This window comes from Asparagus officinalis, chromosome 8 (genome assembly GCF_001876935.1).
Source record: "Asparagus officinalis chromosome 8, Aspof.V1, whole genome shotgun sequence".
Lineage (NCBI taxonomy): Eukaryota > Viridiplantae > Streptophyta > Magnoliopsida > Asparagales > Asparagaceae > Asparagus > Asparagus officinalis.
In genome coordinates this window covers 122,953,312-122,970,316 of record NC_033801.1, presented here as the reverse complement: position 1 = coordinate 122,970,316, position 17,005 = coordinate 122,953,312, and the positions used below count along the sequence as shown (strand labels likewise).

General features: G+C 37.6%; 1 protein-coding gene across 1 annotated transcript; it reads right to left on the bottom strand.

Annotated features, from left to right (window-relative positions):
- Positions 442 to 3,972, bottom strand: LOC109821842. The gene is made up of 9 exons (XM_020387996.1): positions 3,938 to 3,972; positions 3,791 to 3,846; positions 2,974 to 3,071; positions 2,418 to 2,868; positions 1,631 to 2,183; positions 1,466 to 1,553; positions 1,314 to 1,391; positions 559 to 631; positions 442 to 467 (listed from the first exon to the last, which is right to left on the bottom strand). Exons 1-9 carry the CDS (start codon positions 3,970 to 3,972, stop codon positions 442 to 444), a joined length of 1,458 nt encoding a protein of 485 aa, XP_020243585.1.

The window sequence follows — 17,005 nt, the reverse complement described above, 5'->3', positions numbered from 1 at the left end:
ATAACAATCATTTTTAATTACTTAAATATACATACATTATTGTATTTGTATGAACATATCATTCATCACTGTACACTGTTTCTACTTTATGTCTTTGTTCAAAACCAGCCAGTAATAATTGTGCGGCAAGTCTTGCTCGCATCGCTTTAGGGATATCGTTCGGAGGATTAACCAGCAATGTTGATCGTCCTTCAATTATGGATTTTACAAAGAGGTAGACGAACACACCACAGTCAAAGCTGCAACATAGAATGAGTTTATTAGACATTTTTGGTCCGTTCTAATACTATAACACAAATTAACACAATATAGACATCGGAACTAACCGTCCTCTTTGTTGCTCGCATTTGATGGCTTGATATCTAAATATTTTGCGCACATTATCTTCAATAAAATCAGCATGATGGGCATCAAAGAAGTTTATGATTTTATTAACAGGCTCTATCCAAGCTTCGTGCCCAGCGGAGCTGTAATGCTTGACGACTTTATCTTTAAGATCAACTTCTACAAGATGCCAATGATCGTGCCTGACCAAAGGGATCAAGAGATGTTCCATACGGAATGCGATATATTTGTCAATGAATGACAAATATAGCTCGTAATTGTTCGCCTCCAAGCCATAGAGTGAGTGCTGCAAACACATCATGTTTGAGTTAAAATTAAAACAAACATGAGATGCGAAGGCTAACTAACACCGTATTAATTAGAACTAACACGCTGCAGAATAGAACTAACACTGTGCAGAATAGAACTAACACGCTACAGAATAGAACTAACACTCTACAGAGTAGAACTAATACTGTGCAGACTAGAATTAACACTGTGCAGATTAGAACTAACACTCTACAGAATAGAACTAACACTGTGCAGATTAGAACTAACACTCTACAGAATAGAACTAACACTGTGCAGATTAGAACTAACACTCTACAGAATAGAACTAACACTGTGCAGATTAGAACTAACACTCTACAGAATAGAACTAACACTGTGCAGATTAGAACTAACACTCTACAGAATAGAACTAAAACACTCTACAGAATAGAACTAATACTGTGCAGATTAGAACTAACACTCTACAGAATAGAACTAACACTATGCAGAATAGAACTAACACTCTACAGAATAGAACTAACACTGTGCAGAATAGAACTAAACTCTACAGAACGGACCTAACATGACTTATGGTAGGTCTAAATTGATGCTAACTAGAACTAACATGACTCCTGGTATAACTAGCATGGATTACACAAGATCTAACATGAATTTCAATCAAAACTAATGTGGTGAAATTAGGAATAGCATGTTCTTACAAGAAAGAACACCGATACCACTCCATATCCTTTGCCGTATGCCTCCTGGCTAATCGTGTCCAAAACTGCTTCTTCCACCTGTTATTGTTATGAAACATTAAAAATTCAATTTAAACAATATAATTTGAATTATTAAGGAAGTATATGTTAACCTTGTCGTCAAGGCGGCCACCACGAAGCACATATAACAACTCTTCCCTGTTAATAGTGCTGTTGGTTGTTACTATAACATTATATCTCCTGGTATAAATTAGAACTAACATGAATTAGAACTAATATGTGGAGAATTAGCATATAAATAGTCAACTGAAACTTACTTGTGAATCTTCTGAGAACAAAATTTGGTTAGGCTCTCAATTTTAGCTTTGTCGAGTCTTTCTGCTACGGGAGATGTTATCTTTAAATTATGTACAAAAGCACCTGTGCTATCTATTATGCGTAAGTTAAACAATGTAGGGTCTGGAAGCTCATTATTCAGCTCTCCCAATAGAGCTTCCTCTTCATCTGTCATTGGCTTCAAACTCAACGCATCAAAAGTGGGGATTTGATTACCGGGGTAAAAATGAGTAACTTTTTCAGCTAGTTTTACTTTTGATTTAGGACTTTCAAGTATATCTATACTAATTTTTTCCTTTTTCTTTTTTTTGCCTTCAGTATATGATGTCTTCTTCCATTTAGATCTCCTGCTTACCCTTCTTGGCTGTGGTCTACGCTTTGCTTCCACATTGGTCGCTAGAACTTCTACAAGTTTGTCCACATCATGTTTAATTTTTTCCTCCTGTAACTTATCTACATTCTCCTTCTCTTTATCTACAATATCTTCCTCCTTATCTACACCATCAACAGGATCCTCATCAAAACCTTTGTTATCTACAATAAAATTTTCATTTTTCATATGCTCCTCTTCCTTATCTACCATATGCTCCTCTTCCTTATCTAAAATATCTTCCATATGCTCCTCTTTCCTATCTACCATATGCTCCTCTTCCTTATCTACAATATCTTCCATATGCTCCTCTTCCTTATCTACAATATCTTCCATATGCTCCTCTTCCTTATTTACACTATCCTCAACCTTAGTATCTACAGTCTGGTCAAACTTACTATATACCCCCTCCCCTGGAAAAGTAACAGGCTCCTCTTCTATTGCCTCATCGTCAGCAGGATGCTTTACATCCTCTTCAACAATCTTATGTACATGTTCTTGCATGGTGGGCTCTTCCTTATATACACTGCTTGTTTTGAACTCTTGTTCCTCTTGAGCTTCCCGTCGCTTCTTCCTAATTTCATTTGCAATTTTATGTTTGATATTTGACTTAAGCAGCACCGGGTCTATAACCTCATCATGTCTTCCACATTTTTCAATTATCCTGTTAAGCCTGTTGATCTCAATCATGAATTCTTTACAATATTTGCTCTTGGTCTGCTTTGTAGCAACAAGAAGTCGCTTGAGAAATTTAGCAGAATTTCTCCAAAATGTGAGTTGCTGCTCAATGGGAAGAACATTGATCTCCTCTTCATCGTCAAAAGCAACGTCAATATGCTTTGCCATGATCTGTTATTGATACAAGATTATAATTTTAAGTAGGATTAAACATAATTAGGATATTCTTTGCAGTTAGTGTGAAATGAGTACGACTTAACATAACAGGATACTTACGTAACCTATTGAGAAGTTCTTAGTAGTTTCTTCCTGCAAAGCCTTCCTCTTTGCCTGACGCTTTTGCTGAAGAACTTCACCCCTCTGTACAGCGGGACCTTCAATTGTATAAATTAGAACTAACTTGGTATAAATTAGAACTAACATGGTATAAAATAGAACTAACTTGGTATAAATTAGAACAAACTTGGTTAAAATTTTAGAACTAACTTGTTATAAAATAGAACTAACTTGGTATAAATGAGATATAACATGGTATAAATTAGGTTTATAACGTGGTTTAAATTAGATATAACGTGGTATAAATTAGATATAACGTGTAATAAAATAGAACTAACAAGCCATCACACGCTACAGACTTGAACTAACACTGTGCAGAATAGAACTAACACTGTGCAGATTAGAACTAACACTCTACAGAATAGAACTAACACAGTGTTAGTTCTATTCTGTAGAGTGTTAGTTCTAATCTGCACATTGTTAGTTCTATTCTGTAGAGTGTTAGTTCTAATCTGCACAGTGTTAGTTCTAATCTGCATAGTGTTAGTTTTATTCTGTAGAGTGTTAGTTCTATTTTGCATAGTATTAGTTCTATTCTGCAGCGTGTTAGTTCTAATCTGTCTGTAGCGTGTGAGTTCTAATCTGCAGATTAGAACTAACACTCTACAGAATGGAACTAACACTGTGCAGATTAGAACTAACACGCTACAGAATAGAACTAACATAGAATAAGTTAGAACTAACAATGCATAGGTACGAACTAGAATGAAACAAGATCAGTAAAATATGGAACTTACACACAATAGTGTCATGCAACCTGGGACATATGCGACCTTTTGCTTCTTCTTTCCCTCCAAAGCAACTCCAATGCCCCTGATAATTTCATTATAAAAGAACGGGGCCCATGCAACAGAATTGACCCTCTGAATGCTATCCAGGTACCTGAGTAAGGGTCTAGGGATACCTTCCCCTGCTATGGGACTCCATATCATAGAGCATTGGTACAAAATTTGTAGCAGAGCAAAGTCCTCGATATCCCGCTTTTTTGTAGATTCAACTAGCCGTTCAAGTAGCCCTTCAAGATGTTTACGTTGGCTGGTTTCTGCTTTTTTAACTTCTTACCCTCTTCAGAAATGAAAAGCTTAGAGAAGTATTCCAGCCATATTCTGCTTCTTGAGTCCCTATTGTTCCTTATGTCCTCCCCATAAATTGGGAAATAAGTATGGTTATGGACCCATTGCAAATCAAAACTAACATTTTTCATACCCCCACTTTTTGAATCAGGTATATAAAAGGTGTTATTATCTCTGTCGAAAAAGCTCAGCAGCAGCTCAAGGGTGGGCCGATCAGGCGCAGGAGCCCTAAATAAAATGTAGTGTTGAAATATAGAACCGCAGTATGCATCCCTATGCCACTGACGGATCTTCGGGGTAATGCGCTTCATAAATCCCCAATAAGCCCCAATATTGGCCGTTAACCTTATTGTTTCTGCTGAGCCTGTTAGAGTAATTTTTTCCCTGCAAAAATTTTTCAAATTTGTAAGTTCAATAAGACATATGAAACAATATTAGACCTAGCACTAACGGGAACAAAATAGAACTAACAATATTAGACCTAGCACTAACGGGAACAAAATAGAGCTAACACGTAATATCATAGAACTAACATTGGACTCAAAATAGAACTAACATTGGACTTAAACTAGAGCTAACATTGGAAAAAGCCTAGAACTAACAATATTGGGTTAATCTGCATTGTCTCTTCGCGGTATAACATAACACTTACTATTTTTTTGAGGGGGGTTCGTTGGTATGACCAGCCATTGCCGTCCTCCTTTTCTGGTCTCGCCATTGTAAGGCCTCCTTTTTCATTTCGATTAGGGTTTTCGTAGCTTCCGTAGCTTCCTCCGCGCTGCCACCCGCTGATGAAGCGCCTTTTCCTTCCAACTCGGCTCGGTGCCCGACCTCATAGTCGTTACTGGATTCTTCCGTAGACGACGATATTTTTCCGGCGAAAACCCTAGAAACGTTGAAATTCGTAAAGAAATTAGGAAGATGAAGAGTTCTTGATGACGGTGCTAGGTGGAAGAGAGAGAAAGAGAGGGAGAGTACTTGTAAAGGTGAGAGGCACATTAACCCAGCTCAGTCCCATCATAGGGCAAGATCGTAACTTTCGCTGGGCTTTTTCTGAAAAGAGTCAATTCAGGGCCTCGTCGCAAATACTATGCGTATTTGGGGCTATTCCACATGGGGTAAAATACATGGGGGCTAGTCACACGAAGTTCCCACTTTTGGGGCCTGGACACATTTTTCCCTATTAGTTTAGTACTAGGATTTGAATTTGAATTTAAGTTGTTATCAGTTTAGGGCAAGGATTCAAATTTAAATTTTAACATGTTATTAGTTTAGTACTATGATTTAGATTTAAATTTAAGGTGTTATTGGTCTTGTAGGATTATTATTAGAACTAGGATTTCAAAATCCATAATCCATTCTAACTCTACAGTTTTTTGTGAAACGTTTCTAGAGAAAGTCCAAGTTAAAATTGGTGGACTCTAATATCACTTTGTAGATTTTCTCTCCTCTTCTCTTAATTTATTAAATATTTAATATATTTAAGGTTAAATATTTAATTTTAAAATATACATATCCCTAAATTATTTATTTATTAAAATTGGATGCATTTAATTTTAAAATATTTGTAATCAACTTATTTTTATTTAATTCATTTAAAATGAAATATAGTTAATTCTATTTTATCACTTAACATATTTAATATTTGATATTAAGTTAGACCTATTTATTATTTAAAGTTCCTTGAATATATAAATTTTTTAGATATTTAATATTATATTACATTCATCTTATTTTAGTTAAATGTTAGAAACAAAATATATTAAGTCCGTAAATATTAAATATATGTAATATTTAAACTTTTAATGTATTTAACAATAAAAAATATTTAATATTACCTCATTTGAATATTTGATGTCAAATATTTGATATAAAAATTTGCAATATGTTTAATTTATATATATATTTAAATATACGAATTAGCTTTTATATGGTGGAACACTAGTTATTTTCTTTTATGTAATTGAACATGAGTTATTTTTATTTATGTGTTTGCAATAGTTATCTTTTGTTATGTGGCATCTTCTGAACTATTTATGGATTACAAGATGTATTCAGTTTTGTTATTTTCATTCATTAATCAAAATGAAGGTGGTTTTTCAAAATAATGTTCATTTTGTACATAATTATTATTTAGCATAATAATTTATTTTAAAACTCCTAATTCAAATAATCCACGAATCTAAAATTTGCTCTGAGAATGCAACCCTTAGTCTATGAATCCAAAGCAAAAGTTCAAGAATCCAAACCAAAGGTTCAAGAATTCTACTCAAAAGTTCAAAATCTAATCCAAGAGTCTGGGACTCTAACCATGAAAACCGAGTCCAGGTCCCAATATAAGAATGTCGGATTCATGGACAATTGTCTGAGTCCAAATCAACAATTCGAAATGATAACATCCCCTTAGACAAGATTATGTGCAAATTTTGATTTTTTTTCTCAAACATATGCATTTATATTATATCAGTTCGCTTGGGGGGAAAAGAGCCATTTTGATTATGATATTAGTATAAAATCAAATACTAGTTGGAGCAAAGCCACTGTTGGCAAGTTATAACGATGTAAAGTTCTAACTACGCATAACTATAATATGATAATCTTTGCGATCATATGACATGGTTTGCAACAATTACTACCTATATCAAAATTTGTGGGGATGCAATCCACAAAACCAACAACCCCTAAATGCCTCCTACTTTCTTGACAAAATAAGTCATAACTAAAATTACTTACCTACTTAATTATTTCGCTTTATTCGAATGTCAGAACATTGGAAAGAAATAGTTATGAACAAAACAAAATGAAAACAAAACATACTTAGAGACAAACCGAACATGTTTTATTCATAGCATTGTTCGGTGTAAAATTGACTCCCGGAAAGGGGATCGTTTGTATTGATAAGCATGACTTATTAATAAGGATCAACAATTACAACAGAAGCGAAGAAAATGCTCTTTATGTTTAACGTGGATTCTTCGGTAACGATAGGACGGCTCCCTCGAATGTTTGCGTCGAGTTTGCTTCCCTTGAACGATCCGAGCGAGGTTGTGGGCAAGCTTCAATATGCAGTAGAAGCTTGATTGGATGAGTTTGATCAACCGAGGCCAAACAAGTGCTGTGCTTATGGGCTGAAGATGCCACGAATTTAGTCTTCTTGAATGACAAGAAGTTCGATACTAGGCGTGTCAGGAACAAGATGGATCTCAAGTTCAAGATGGTCTTGAGATCTCTCAAATTCTCCCTCAAAGAGGTTAGGTCCTAAGACCTTTCTCTTGTTGGAAATTCGTGCTAATTACATGCTAAATACGCAATAGAATATTATATGTATAAAATTACTAAGCATGTAGAGAGCATGAAATACAAAATAGGACCATCCTAATTAAATCTAACATGATCCCTATATTAAAGAGAGCATACAAGGGTTATAAAGTCATACTTTTGAAGCGTGATTTGATGAAAGATCGAACAACCCCTAACTCTTGCTCCTTGTAGTAGTAAATCTCCTCGTAGTGGATCTCCAAGTCTTCAAATGATCTTGATAAAATCGGAGTCTTCTTGAGACAAAATGCAAGATATCCACCACGGGGTACTATAAAATCCTACTATTTCCTCTTACTCAAAGATTGCTAGAGCTTAGTAAGAGGTAGATCTCTCTTCTTTTTCTTTCATGGAAATCAACTATGAATAAACCCTTTATTTTATTTTCCATTAACCATGCAAGAAGAAAGAGAGCTCATATTTATAGAGGAAGAATATGTCATGACATGAATGACTCATCCTATGAGTCATACCATGAGTCATCAAAACAATTATTTTTTCATGAGTCATGCAATGACTCATCTTATGAGTCATGTAATGAATCGTGAAGAATCGAAACTATGTGCTAAAACCATGTTCCCAAACCATACCACCTTAATGACTCATCTCATGACTCATTAATCAAGGTATAATAAAGTTCATATTTCATAAATGAAAATACCACATCAATACGGTATTTCGTAATTTTTTAATCATTAACTAATAAGTCATCATATGACCAAAAAGTCAATGAGTTGATAAAAAGTCAACTGTTGACCAAAAAGTCAACCAGTTGACTAAAAGTTAACTTTATAGGAAAAATACTAAAATTTATTTCTTAAGCACACAGCATTCTGATTTTACCGATACATATAACCGTTTATGTGTATCCGGTAAAAACCATATATGTGTATCAATCATACACATTACTCTATAAATATATATTTCATAGGATTTAAGTACGTGCTTGGTGTGACTCTAGGGCCCAACTATAAGACTCGGTAGTGGATCATATCAACAAGTACAACAGAGGTGCTAGCTACACATAAAAATTACCCGTGTATTAGTTGTGATAAATATCTGTAAGATGCTTACACAAGTTTATCAGGACCACTCAGTGATAATGCCGTACAATCGGGTCTCTTCGTCAAACCATGTCAAACTATTGAGCCCAGGGTATGGAAAACTATCAAACCCTAATTGCTCAATTAGTGTTTGTTGATATTAAACTTATAACCTATAAGATCAAACTGACACTCAGTTTATTTTATTTACCTCGGCCATGGATTTCCAGGTTATAGTTATATCAAGCAATCTTATGACATCAACCCCCTATACTGGGAGAGACGAATCCCATATTTGCATCTCAATATCTACTTATGCCTCAGCATATACCCAACAAGAACCGTTATGCACAACTCGATGAGAACTATGGTTAGGTAAAAGTCTAAGTACACCTATGTACCCAACAAGAACCGTTATGCACAACTCGATGAGAACTATGGTTAGGTAAAAGTCTAAGTACACCTATACTGACATGTAAGATATTGCACTCATTAGGTAAAAGTCTAAGTACACCTATACTGACATGTAAGATATTGCACTCATGCCTCAGGTCATGAGACTGCTATGTACTATATCACTTGAGAACTTCTATTTGACGGTTAAGTATAATTACCAACTAGATGTTCTCGATGAGTCGTTCAGTCAACTCATTCAATAATGAGTTACATGTAGACTGTATCTTGATGTCTTACATCAATGATCTAAGAGATAGATCATCGTCCTTCCAAAGGAGAAATAAAGTATACACTAGTCTTACCAAAGTGATGATATCCTATTTCAACACTTCACCGACTAGGAACATTTTAGAATATACGCTAGCGACAAATCAGATCTCTTCATTACGATCATATCCGAAAATGTCTGATAGTCTAGTATCATTCTAAGGATTTTATCTGTATTTAAAAATACCAGATAAATCTGACCAAAATAGCATACTATTATTTTGAATAAGGATGTTATATTCATATAAGTCCTGTTATAATATACAATTATTGCCTGTAGAGCACCTATATCTAACAAACTCCCACTTGCACTAAGGCCAATCATTGTAATATCTAATACCCAATAGCTCAACAAGTTTTTCAAATTGTGTACGAGCAATTACCTTTGTGAATGGATCTGCTATATTATCTTTTGTGTTAACTCTTTCAATCTTGATCTCTTGGCGATCAACTATCTCCCTGATCAAGTGATACTTTCTCAGAATATGTCTGGACTTATGGTGAGACCGGGGTTCCTTTGTCAGAGCTATTGCAGCATTACTATTATAGTATAAAGGTATTAGATCTTTAATGGTGGGAACAATTTCCAGCTCTGAAAGGAACTGCCTCATCCAGACAACTTCTTTGGCTGCATCATTTGCCGCAATGTATTCGGCTTCAATAGTAGAGTCTGATACTGTGTCCTGCTTGGAACTTTTCCAACTGACAGGCCCTCTATTGAGGGTAAAAACATATCCTAAAACAGATTTACTATCATTGATATCGCTCTTAAAGCTAGAGTCGGAAAAAGCCTCCATTTGGAGGTCACTTTTATCATATATCAAAAATAATTCTTTTGTCCTTTTCAGGTACTTAAGTATATTTTTGACCGCTTTTCAGTGCTCCTCTCCATGATTAGATTGGTATCTACTTACCAAACTGAGTGAATAAGTGATATCTGGTCTAGTACATAACATGGCATACATGATCGATCCTACTGCCGATGCATAAGGAATTAGACTCATGCGTCGTTTCCTCTCTTCAACAGTCTGGGAGACATCTTTTTAGAGAGCGAGATTCTAGGAGATGCAGGTACAAAACCTTTCTTGGAATTTTCCATGCTAAACCGCTTTAGATCTATCTCTATAGATCTGAATACCCAGTATACAGGATGCTTCACTCAAATCTTTCATGGAAAATCTTTTTGATAGCCAAATTTTAACCGCTTGTAATGACGGTATGTCATTACCGATTAAGAGTATATCGTCTACATACAAAATAAGAAACGATACTATACTCCCATTTATCCTTTTATACACACATATCGTCTACATACAAAATAAGAAACGATACTATACTCCCATTTATCCTTTTATACACACATGGTTCATCTAGATTTTTTATAAAACCAAACTCTTTGATAGAATCATCAAAATAGATGTTCCATCTCCATGATGCTTGTTTCAGTCCATAAATGGCTTTAAGCAACTTACATGCTTTTTCACTGCTCCCACTAACTACAAATCCCTTTGGTTGAAACATATATATGCACTCTTCTAAATCACCATTTAGAAATGCAGTTTTGACGTCCATTTGCCAGATCACGTAGTCATAGTGAGCAGCTATAGCTAGTAAGATCCGAATAGACTTTAGCATAGCCACTTGAGAAAAGATTTCATCGTAGTCAAAACCAGGTCTTTGACAAAAACCTTTAGCTACTAGTCTAGCTTTAAAAGTCTCTACTTTCCCATCTACACCTAACTTTTTCTTAAACAACCATTTGCAACCTATGAGTATCACTCCTTTGGGAGCATTGTCTAAGATGCATACTTTGTTGGTGTGCATAGAGTCTATTTTGGATTTCATTACATCATGCCAAGTAACTGAGTCCCTATTCTGAGATGCTTACTAATAACTCAAAGGTTCGTCATCATCTATGACGTGATTGTAGGCGTCAAAAATTACCTATAGGTCCCCGCACACGGCTCGAGACAAAGAGAAGATGATGAATATCACTATCCGAATCACAGGAGATCATTTGACGATGACAAATACACGAAGTGAGTTGATGGACCATGCGAAACGACGAAACTTTAGAATGACGGAAACACGAGCTTATCGGGAACCCTGCATCACTTGCAAAAGGTGAAGTGCCTCTCGTGTCTTGTCTACTTCACATATGATTCAATCATGAGATCTTTTAGATCTTCTCAACGGCTTTCCAATGCATCTTGAATCGTATGATTCCGAGTTCGGACGACGAAGATACGGTGAAAACGGACGGAACGCGCAGGACAATGTCCCGGGCCTCGGCGAGACACCCAGAGGTGTCTCGGCCAAACCAAGACACCCAAAGGTGTCTTGGCTTGGCCAAGACACCCAGAGGTGTCCCGGCCAAGCCGATTGGCCGAGACACCCATTGGTGTCTCAGATTGGCCGAGACACCCATTGGTGTCTCGGCCAAGCCGAGACACCCAAAGGTGTCTCAGAAATTGTAGAGCACTTTTGACCATGATCCGATTCGAATCTGAAGAAACTCAAAACATAAAAGTTGTAGATCTTCTTGTTAGATTTCCAATGAATCTTGGATCAGGTCATTTGTAGGTCATATGAGGAAGTTATGACCAAAATACCCAAGATACTGACAAGTGTCTCGGCCATGGCCGAGACACTCACAAGTATCTCGGACATTATAGAGCTGTTTTGACTATGATCCGATTCGAATCTGAAGAAACTCAAAACATAAATGTTGTAGATATCTTTTTTAACTTTCCAACACATCTTGAATCAGGTCATTTGGTGGTCATATGAGGAAGTTATGCCCAAAATACCCGAGACACTCACAAGTGTCTCGGCCATGGCCGAGACACTCATAAGTATCTCGGACCTTGTGGAGCTGTTTCGACCATGATCCAATTCGAATATGAAGAATCCTAAAAGATAAAAGTTATAGATCTCCTCGCCGACTTTTCAACGCACTTTGAATCACTCAAATCCGAGTTCAGATGAAGAAGTTACGGCGGAAACAAACAAGTATGAAAAAGGAAGCGTCTCAGCCTGAGTTGAGACACCCCAAGGTGTCTCGGCACGGTGAGAGACACCCTAAGGTGTCTCGGCCAGAGCCGAGACACCCTAAGGTGTCTCGGCCAAGTCCGAGACACCCTAAGGTGTCTCGACATGAACCGAGACACCCAAGGGTGTCTCCATTCTCGTTGAAACACCCAAGGGTGTCCGCAGCCCTAAAAAGTTATTTTTTTCGCTGTTATACAGTTTTAACCATCTGGATTCTCTGGAACCTATAAATACGGCCCTAGGACCCTCATTTTTTGGGAGGGGAAATTCTCTAGCGTTGCCGAAGCCCTGCCAGATTAAAGATTAAAAGTGCACGAACTTTAGAGAGGAGGAGGAGTAGAGATCTGATCGAGTTCGTTGGCATAAAGAAAAGGAGCTCGTCAGATCTGCAGTTCTCGTATTCGTCCCTTAAGATTACCCTGTTGTGGTGATCTTAAGAAGAGCAATTATCTCGCTGTTGCCAATATAAGCGCTATGGTTTCTTGATTCCTTCGCGAATCAACGAAGCTCTGCCCAATTTTTCAGCAATCAGATCTGATCGGCGGTGGTCCAAGGATATCAACGTCCCCGTCACAGGCCAAGATCCCACGCAAGCAGCGGGCGATAAACACCCATTGCGTTTGTTTGAAGAGAGTTGTATTTTTTTTATTTTTTTTCATTGTGTAAGAAAGTCTTATAAAAAGACTAATTTTACTTTGAATCTGTAATCGATAAACGTGTAATAGATTCAGCAATAAAGAAATCAACTTTTATCGTAAACAAGCTGGCGACCACAGTAGGAGCCAATAGTCTCGCTGCCGAGGCTGTCGTGCCGCAGCCGACGATCAAGATCCCGGTGTTCGAAGAGGTCGAATATGAATTCGACCAGCAGAAATTCAACGAATATATTTCCTCCTCCTCCTCCAGATCTCCTTCTTGCAGACGTAGGAAAACAGCCGCCGCGAAGAACGTGACTTCAGATCCAAAAACCAAGGCTGATGATCTGAACCCGAATGCAGTGGAAGATTCCTCTCCGGCTTCCAAAGAAATCAAATCCAACGTTCGTGACAACTCCTTGAAAGTTAAGGAGTTGCCCGTTGAAAGTGCACCAGTGCTGACGAAGAGAGCTCGTCAAAGGCGTCGTCAACATCTCGCACGTCAATTTGCCAAGGCTTTGGAGCATGTTGACGTAATCTGCTATGATGCGGATCTGAAACTCAGAAGGTGCAAAGTGTTCCAGCAACCAGCTTTGGGAACCTCCTCCCAACCACCTACTAACGAATGGGTTCGTGTCAAACGAACTCGTTCAACTCTTGAGGAGCATATCCATAAGCGCCGCACACTGTTAGCGCAGACGAGGATCCTTGTACGGAATGCACAGGAGTTACAGAAAGGAAAGGTGGTCAAAAAGCCACCAAGATCTAAGCAAGTTTGGATGCCAAAGGTCAAATCAGCGCCTAAGGCAAAAGCATCCGAGGCTGCTTTCCGGCCTTTGTCAACTCCAGATCCATCTCCTATTGCTCCCGCACCTCCGGTGAAGCCCTATGACATCATGGATCTTTTCAAATCTAGAGTCTCATTGAAGGATCACATCGGTTTTCTACTCGAGGATCGAGGCAAAGCACCAATTAAGGAACGCTTGGGACCATTGAAGGAACCCCAAGCAAACATCCAGACTGGGGGTCATACGCGACCTCCTAACAAGTTGATTTCTGCAACGGCCCGCTTGGGGGTGCGTACAGAAAACCAGGAGCCCGTTAAGGTTTCACCCTCACAAAGGTGTGATTCCAAACATGTGACTCCCGCAGACGCCAATAAGGTGATGTTTACTCAGAGGAAAACACGTCAGATAGATGAACGCGTTATACCTGAGAATTCATGTAAACAACCGATAGGTTGCTCTGACCGCAACGTCGATGAGTTGTACTATCGGGCTGGGGGTACGAATAAATCTCGAAAGAGAGGTACCCGAAAAGCGGACTCTCACTGTCCGTGTACCAAACTAATCAGGACAGTATTATTAGTATGTAGCTGCCCCAAGGCCGCTCTACAGAGGGTCTCGGTGTTCGAGAGTATCTCCGCAGAAGCATTAAAACCCAAATCAAGGCGTTCTAGCAAGAGACGATCGGCCAATCGAGATGACGAACTCTCAGCATTCACCATCAATATGGTCGATAAGGGGAAGTCTCCGATTACTTCTAACCCCGATTTCTCCCCAGGAAAGAGAGTCAATTCGGGAATAGCCCAACTAATGTCTCGGCTTCAATTAGAAGCCGCCGGGCCTGAACAACCCGTAATCATCGCCAACGTGACTGATACGAGGAAATCTACCCGATCTTCTGATTCGGACCCCCTCATATCACATCGTCTAACTCGGCTACGTGCAGGGACTACTAGACATAGAAACTATTTGAGGATGACCAGGGGACTATCCTCGGACGATGAAGCGTCCGACGCTTGCTCGGCAGTCGCTTCAGAAGCCACCGTATCCAGTCCCGGACAATCTCATGAGGTGTTTATGATCAACACCGAGGAAGTAGCCAAAATGATTGAGGATGCTTTAGCCAAGCAGAAAGAAGCATTCAAGATCAAAGTGGAAATGACTATGCAGGAGATGAGACAAATGTACGACCAACAAATCCGAGTTTTGTCGAATCAGCTAGGTGAGTCCATCCGTCGCAGCACTTCTAACCAAGCAGGTAGTGATTCAGATGTGGATGAACACATCGCTGGGGGTGGTCCCACTAAAAATAATGACGCCAGGGGTAGACCCACCAATGATGATAACACTGGGGGTGGCCGCATTATTCCTCTCGAAAATTATCCAAAACAGGATATAGATGAGGAAGAAAAGATGAAGGACCTCGAGAGCAAAATTAACACTCTAATGTCTGCTCAAGAGGTAAAGAAGACCGACATTCCGTATCCTTACCCGAAAGAGTGGGATTCGATCCAGTATCCGGCGAAGTTCAACCTCATTAACTTCACACCGTTTGACGGGAAGGGCTCGGTAGGCCTGTCCATCCGGGCCGGCCCGGATTTTTTTTTTAATTTTTTTTTTCCAAATTTTTAAATTTTATTTAAGTTTTAAATTATAAAAAAACAAAAAAATAATAGTAAAATAATAATTTTATTAATCACTTAAAATAACATAAATTACAAATAAAAAATTATAAAAATAATTTTTTTATTAATAATTAATAAATCATTTACAAATTACAAGTATAAATTTATTTTGGAATTCATCGCATCACAATAGATAAGTACATCCCACCTAGGTTTTTTTAAATTTCTTTACTTTTTTTTGATAAAAAAATGCTAAAAATTAGTTTAATATTATTATATTTTATATAATTATGTATTAGTATATACTTCTAAATTATTATGTAACTATATATTATATATACATATATTATATGTAAATATATTGTATATATTTATAAGTTATAATTTAAGAGAGAGAGAGAATCGCATAAGTAACCCTGTAGCCGTTGCTCGTTGGGCCAATGGGGAAGTAACCGTTGTAATATACTATACTTATATACTAAGAGAGAGAGTATACACACACACATATATAAAAGAGTATACTTATATAATAGGGAGTATACATATATAAGAGAGAGTATACTTATATATACATATATACTAAGAGAGAGAGTATATTAGTATATATATATGATAGTAGCACATATATTATACATATATAAGAGGAGAGTGTATACTAATATATACTTATATAAGAGAGAGTATACATATATAAGAGAGAGTACTACAAACTATAACATATACTAAGAGAGAAAGTATAATATACACATACACATAATGACATATATACATATATAAAATAATATAATAAAGAGAGTATACATATATAAGAGAGAGTATACTTATATATACATATATACTAAGAGAGAGTATATATATATCACATGCATACATTATACATATATAAGAGAGAGTATTCTATATATGCTTATATAAGAGAAAGTATACTTATATATCTTATACATATATATACTTACATAAAGTAGATATACTTATATATACTTAATACTAAGAAGGAGTAATACAATATACAATATGACATATTATACATATAAGGAAATATGTTATATATACATATATAAAATATATTATATATACATATATATACATATTATACATAATTTATATATACATATATAATATAATACATAAAAATAAAAAATAAAAAAATAAAAAAAGTTACTATTTCGGGCCGGGCCGGCCCGGCGCCGGGCACAAAAGAGCCGGCCGGGCCGCCGGAGCCCGGACCTGGCCCCGGTTTCCGGGCCGAGGCCAGGGGCCGGGGCAGCTCCGGGCCGGGCCCGAGCCGCGGCTGTTTTGAACAGTCCCTAGGCTGCCACTCAGCATCTAATCTACTTCAAGTCCCGCTTGGGCACGATCTCCGGCAATGAAGCCTTGATGGTTTGGTCATTCGTCGGCACCCTTCACGGGCCTGCCTTCGATTGGTACCGCCGTCTCAAGCCCGAAAGCATCAACAACTGGGAGGACCTGGAGAGCATGTTCCTCTCTCATTTCTTTGAGGATGACGCCGAGGTGTCAATCAGGACACTCTTCGATGAGAAACAGAAAGACGGAGAGTCGGTGGATACCTTCATCAAACGCTTCCGCAATCAGGTAATGAACTGTAAGGATCCCGTCACAGAGGAATTCGTCTTGCAGACTTGTCATAACAACTTGTCCATTAACATCTTGGATGTTATGGGAGTAGAGCCGCTCAATACCTGGAAAGAGTTGAAGGTA

What these genes read in the sequence shown, in the direction of transcription:
- LOC109821842 (XM_020387996.1), bottom strand. Translation starts at nt 3,972, where the DNA reads ATGCTCTATGATATGGAGTCCCATAGCAGGGGAAG. An exon ending in GAGTCCCATAGCAGGGGAAG is followed by an intron (nt 3,847 to 3,937) that starts GTATCCCTAGAC and finishes TGAAATTATCAG; the next exon opens with GGGCATTGGAGTTGCTTTGG. An exon ending in TGTTCTCAGAAGATTCACAA is followed by an intron (nt 1,554 to 1,630) that starts GTAAGTTTCAGT and finishes AATTTATACCAG; the next exon opens with GAGATATAATGTTATAGTAA.